This window comes from Diabrotica undecimpunctata, chromosome 1 (assembly GCF_040954645.1).
Source record: "Diabrotica undecimpunctata isolate CICGRU chromosome 1, icDiaUnde3, whole genome shotgun sequence".
Taxonomy (NCBI): domain Eukaryota; kingdom Metazoa; phylum Arthropoda; class Insecta; order Coleoptera; family Chrysomelidae; genus Diabrotica; species Diabrotica undecimpunctata.
The window spans coordinates 108,210,778-108,215,860 of record NC_092803.1 but is presented as its reverse complement, the minus strand read 5'-3'; the positions used below and the strand labels follow the sequence as shown (position 1 = coordinate 108,215,860).

The 5,083-nt window shown below is 30.5% G+C and overlaps 1 protein-coding gene across 1 annotated transcript in view; it reads left to right on the top strand.

The window, feature by feature from the left end:
* The window catches only part of LOC140434247 (uncharacterized), a 21,485-nt gene extending 16,786 nt beyond the window's left edge, over positions 1–4,699 (top strand). The window contains exon 5 of the mRNA XM_072522355.1: positions 4,439–4,699. Coding sequence (XP_072378456.1) covers positions 4,439–4,699 — 261 coding nt within the window. The remainder of the gene's footprint in view (positions 1–4,438) is intronic.
* The last annotated feature ends 384 nt before the right edge of the window (positions 4,700–5,083 follow it).

The window sequence follows — 5,083 nt, the reverse complement described above, 5'->3', positions numbered from 1 at the left end:
AGTAATTGTACAAAAAGAAACAGTAGATTCTACACTTTAAAATATTACGATTTAAGCTAAATTGCTTTAATAAAATGTTGATATTAAGAAAGATACAGGGTGTTAAAGTGCAAATTAAAAATTTTATTTTTGGCTATAACTTTCATGTTTGTAAACATTTATGCATAAAAATTTACAACTGGGTACTTTTAAATATGAGAAATTATAATTTGATGCACACTTTGATGTAGCGAATAGAGGGCGCCACATATGCCACATATGTGGCATAAATTTGCACTTAACTTTTTTGCTCTTTGAGTGAACTGTATTTGTGATACAAAATATTAAAGATACATTATTTCAACAAAAAAAAGGTATACCTGTTAATAACTTTTAAACTCAATAGTTTTCGAGATAATCGCATTTTACAAATCAGCTGCATATTTCTGAGTTAAGGCAATTACCCCAGGCAACGAAGGAAAAATAGACAAAAACATTAATAAATCTAAATTTTGGTATAAAATACCAATAACTAAAGTTAATAGTTAACGAAATATCAAATAAAATAAATATATCAGCAGGATAATTAATAATAGGATATGACAAAAAACAGAATAATAGGATTTTACATAAAACATTTTATATTTTATGTTAAACTAAAGTCGTAATCAAAACATTTTGTTTACAAACCAAATTAAGAAATAGTTAAACTAAATTACTAAACTTTTTGTTAAAGTAAGTGTTCGATATGTCTACCATTTTCATTAATTCATTTGTCAATATATTCCATAAAAATCATCTCATATTAAATAGCATCATTGGTTCTAAAGAAACTGTTGCAGTATTTATTTCTTCCCATATTTGGTTGCAAATGTTTATGGCATTCTTATAGACACGTTGTTTTAATACGCCCCATACACCAAAATCAAGCGGATTAAATTCTGGGCTACGTGGTGGCTATAATGTATAATGGACGAATCTATTACCAAATCTTATAGTATATTATGTCGCAAAGGTTAAATAATGTATTAAACTGTGATGTATCTCATTCATTGGTTACTTATATACACTCATATAAGCTTACGAGTAACTATAATTACATATCGAACAAATGGACAATTATGATAATGATGATAATATTATGAACTAACGAACTAATATTATGCTGAACTAAATTGCCTGTTTGTTTACTATATTTATAACAATATCGGTTATTAGGCCAACGATGATGTTTTTGTAAAAATGCTGAGTCTTTAAGGTAAGATTTGTAGCAAAAGTATTATGAAACAAGATACGTGTGTTATTTCATACCTGTGCTTTAGTTTCCATTTGTCATAATAAAAATGGGTAAACAACAATTTACGTAATGAATAATAAGTATTATTTTGGGTTTTTTATAAATTAAATAATTATATCAATATCTCACCACATTGCCAAGGAATATGACTGCCACGTCCAATCCAACGTTCAGAAAAGTTATATTTAACTATGTTCTCAACGCCTTCTCTCTAGAATGTGGTGGTGTACCATCTTACATAAACCATATATTTTGGTTTTTCAGCATTTTACAATAGGGAAAAAGTAATACAACGCCAGTAGGTATAGAAATTTAAGAAGCGATAGAAAAGGGAAATTGTATACATGATGACGGCCAGCGTCTGAATACGGACACGGCACCTAAAGAAGAAGATGAAGAATATTTTCTCCAATAAGACATTTAGCAGCCATAACAAAAATTTTGTAATGTTACATTATCATCTTTGAGTTGTTTTAATAAGAATAAACTATGAATTATGCTTATCTACAGGTATTGAGTGCTTTACCGCACAAATATCACAACTAAGAATTATGAGGCAGCTGACTTATAAAATGCGATTATCTCGAAAACGGTTAAATTTTGAGGTTACTAACAAGTATACCTTTTCTTTGTAAAAATAATGTATGTTTAATATTTTTTAACACAAATAGAGGTAACTTTAAGAGCAAAAAAGTTAAGCGCAAATCTATGCCACACCTGTGGCATATGTGGCGCCATCTATCAGTAACATTAATTTATGTATAAAATTATAATTTATCCTACTTAAAAGCGTCCAATTATAAATTTTTGTCCAAAAATAACATTTATCACATGTTCTTTTGCTGTGCTAATTTTGTTAAATTGCAAACTATACCTAGTTTCAATTAATTATTTTATACAACGTTAACTCTGAATGTCCAGTTTCGTAAGTTTTTTCATATTTTTAACATCATTGACTGCTACATGTCTTTGTAAGGTAACACACTTTTGTTGTAATTTCTCCTTGGATGTTTTTTGGTTTCATATTGTTCTTTTTAGATGAACTGATGATGCTTTCTGAGCAGAAAGCGAAACGTCTTCAATAAATAGATGAAGTAGCCACCTTCTTTGTCTTTTATTTCTCCACTTTGACCGAAAAACCCACCACTCTTCGAGTGTACCTTAGTTTTTATATATATATATATATATATATATATATATATATATATATATATATATATAGGGTTTTTATCGCGGTTCTCAAAGAATTAGTTTGTAAGCACTTTTTGAAATTATCTTTATTATATCTATTATGAAACACACATATATATTTAACATAACCAATGTAAATTTAAAATAAACTATCTTTAAATTGAATTTTAAACAAACTATCTTTAAAATTTAAATTGTTATGACACTAACTAAATTATATTAACAAAATTTTGTACCTTTCTGTCACTGAATGCCTAAATGAAACTGTTCTCCAAAATAAAGATTTTAATCACCACTCAATGTCTTCGTTCTCAGCTTCGGTTATCCTTGTTTTTGTGAAATTACTTTTTCCAATAATCAGCTTCCATCAATTAAAATTACTTTTCTTCTTAATAGCATTTATATTTATTCTTCTTTTTAATACACCAATATCCAATCACCATATAACTATTATAATTTGATTTCTACTAATCTCCAATCATAATGTAATTTTTAATTTCTTCCAATCTCCAACCAATATTCTTATAATATACTTTCCAATATTATCAAATTTTAATACTAAATCACTGATTATTGCATACTTTATACTTTCTTCCTAATTCTGACTGACTAATCTTGAACTTGAACAACTGAACAACTGACTTCACTAACTGTAACTAACGGTGTCTGTCTTCTTACTAACTAACTGTCTGACTGCTTACTGACTGACTGGCTTTATACTGACTTCATACTAACTGTCTGACCGTTTACTGACTGACTGGCTTTATACTGACTTCATACTAACTGTCTGACCGTTTACTGACTGACTGGCTTTATACTGACTTCATACTAACTGTCTGACCTTACTATCTTGAAAATCTCCCCAACTGACTAACTATATACTGACTGACTGACCATTTTGAATCCAAATCACCGAGTATTTATACCTTTTCAATGTTCCAGAACCATCTGGCAAGAAATCATATTCGAATTGTTCTATTTCCTACATATATGAAGTTCTCGAAAAAGTATATGTTCGATTATGTCCATTTCACAGACATAACCATATTCGCGAAGGTGCTACCGTAAACAAAGGTTAAATTCTGTGTTCTAGAGAATTCTTTACTTTTCTATCGAGAATTTTATTGACATTTTGGCTTTTCAGATCAGAATATAAACTTATATGTAAATTAAACACCCTAAATTAACAAACTACACTACTTCAAATCCGAAATTATATGTAAATTAAACATCTCAAACCAATAAATAACCCCACTTTATATTCGTAACTATTATTCAACTTATGACACTTATTCAGAGTATATTTGGTTGCCTATGCACATGGCTCACTTAAATATATCATAATTATTAAAAAAAAAACTTTTTACACTTATTATATGTTAATTTCTTAAGAATGCCCTCATATAAATATATTCTATAGTATATAACTTTTTAAAATAACCAAATACTTTTTATATCTAATATTATTTAGTATATAACTTATAAATTATTTTTTTAAACACTATTTTTCTTCCTCCTATGTTTAATATCATTTTAATATATATATATATATATATATATATATATATATATATACAAATTAAAAAACCTAAAGCTAAGATTAATACTAATACAAGAATTAATATTAAACTCAACAGGTTTCCGGGTTGAACCGCATCGATTATCGCTTCTCCGAGCTTTCGACTTGCTTCAGGGCTTCCGAGGTCTCAATCTCCCGAGCATCCAGACACTATTACATTGATCACTAAGCAATGCATTACTGCTACTGGGAACAGCAGACGGTTTATTTATACCGTCGATGGTGGCGTGATTTTTTGAGGTCTCCATGTCTAAGGTAACCACATGCCGTCAACTCTTTTATTGAGATAATTTTTTTTTTAATCCATAGCTGCCTGCTGCTGTATAGTCGTTCAGCACGAAGTTTTTTCTTATCGTTTCAACTGAAACACTTACACCTGTATCTTTCAAAAGCTGCATTATTTGAAGCTGCGGGTGAAAACGCCACCCTGTAATAAAATAGGATTGACTAAGGGATGCTTAGCATCCACCACTGAAATATCCCCTGTGTTTAAAGGAGATTTAGCTGCCCGAGCGAATTTGAGGCATACTGGTCCACTAGTTCGAATAGGTCGGGATTTCGCCCTCGCGGATTTACAAGAGGGTAGGAAGACGAACAGGATAGGGGCTGAAGGGTACTCCGATGCAGGCCCTGTAAAGAGTCAGAGGCTATGAGCTTGCGTTAGAAGCCAGGAAGATGTACAAAGCAAAAATGTGTTCCCTTCTTGTCTCTATTTAGCGGTAAAATAAAACAAGCCTCTTTCAACTTACTGTATAATTAACAAATCGTAATTTTACAACTACTACACAAAACGTACAATGAGCTATTAGTGGTTATTATTGTTTGCGAAGGGAGACGAGAAAAGATTTTACTAGGGGAATTTAAAGGCGGACAACCTACTATTAATTGTTCCCGAAATGGTTAGTAAACATTGTTCGTTACCTTAGCGTACTTAGGCCTTAGCTAATGAATACGCCTTGTAGTCCAAACTGGAACTCTGTAATAGTTTGGATGAACGCGGGAATTCACTGTACGTTATGGCGGTACTGAGCGAGACG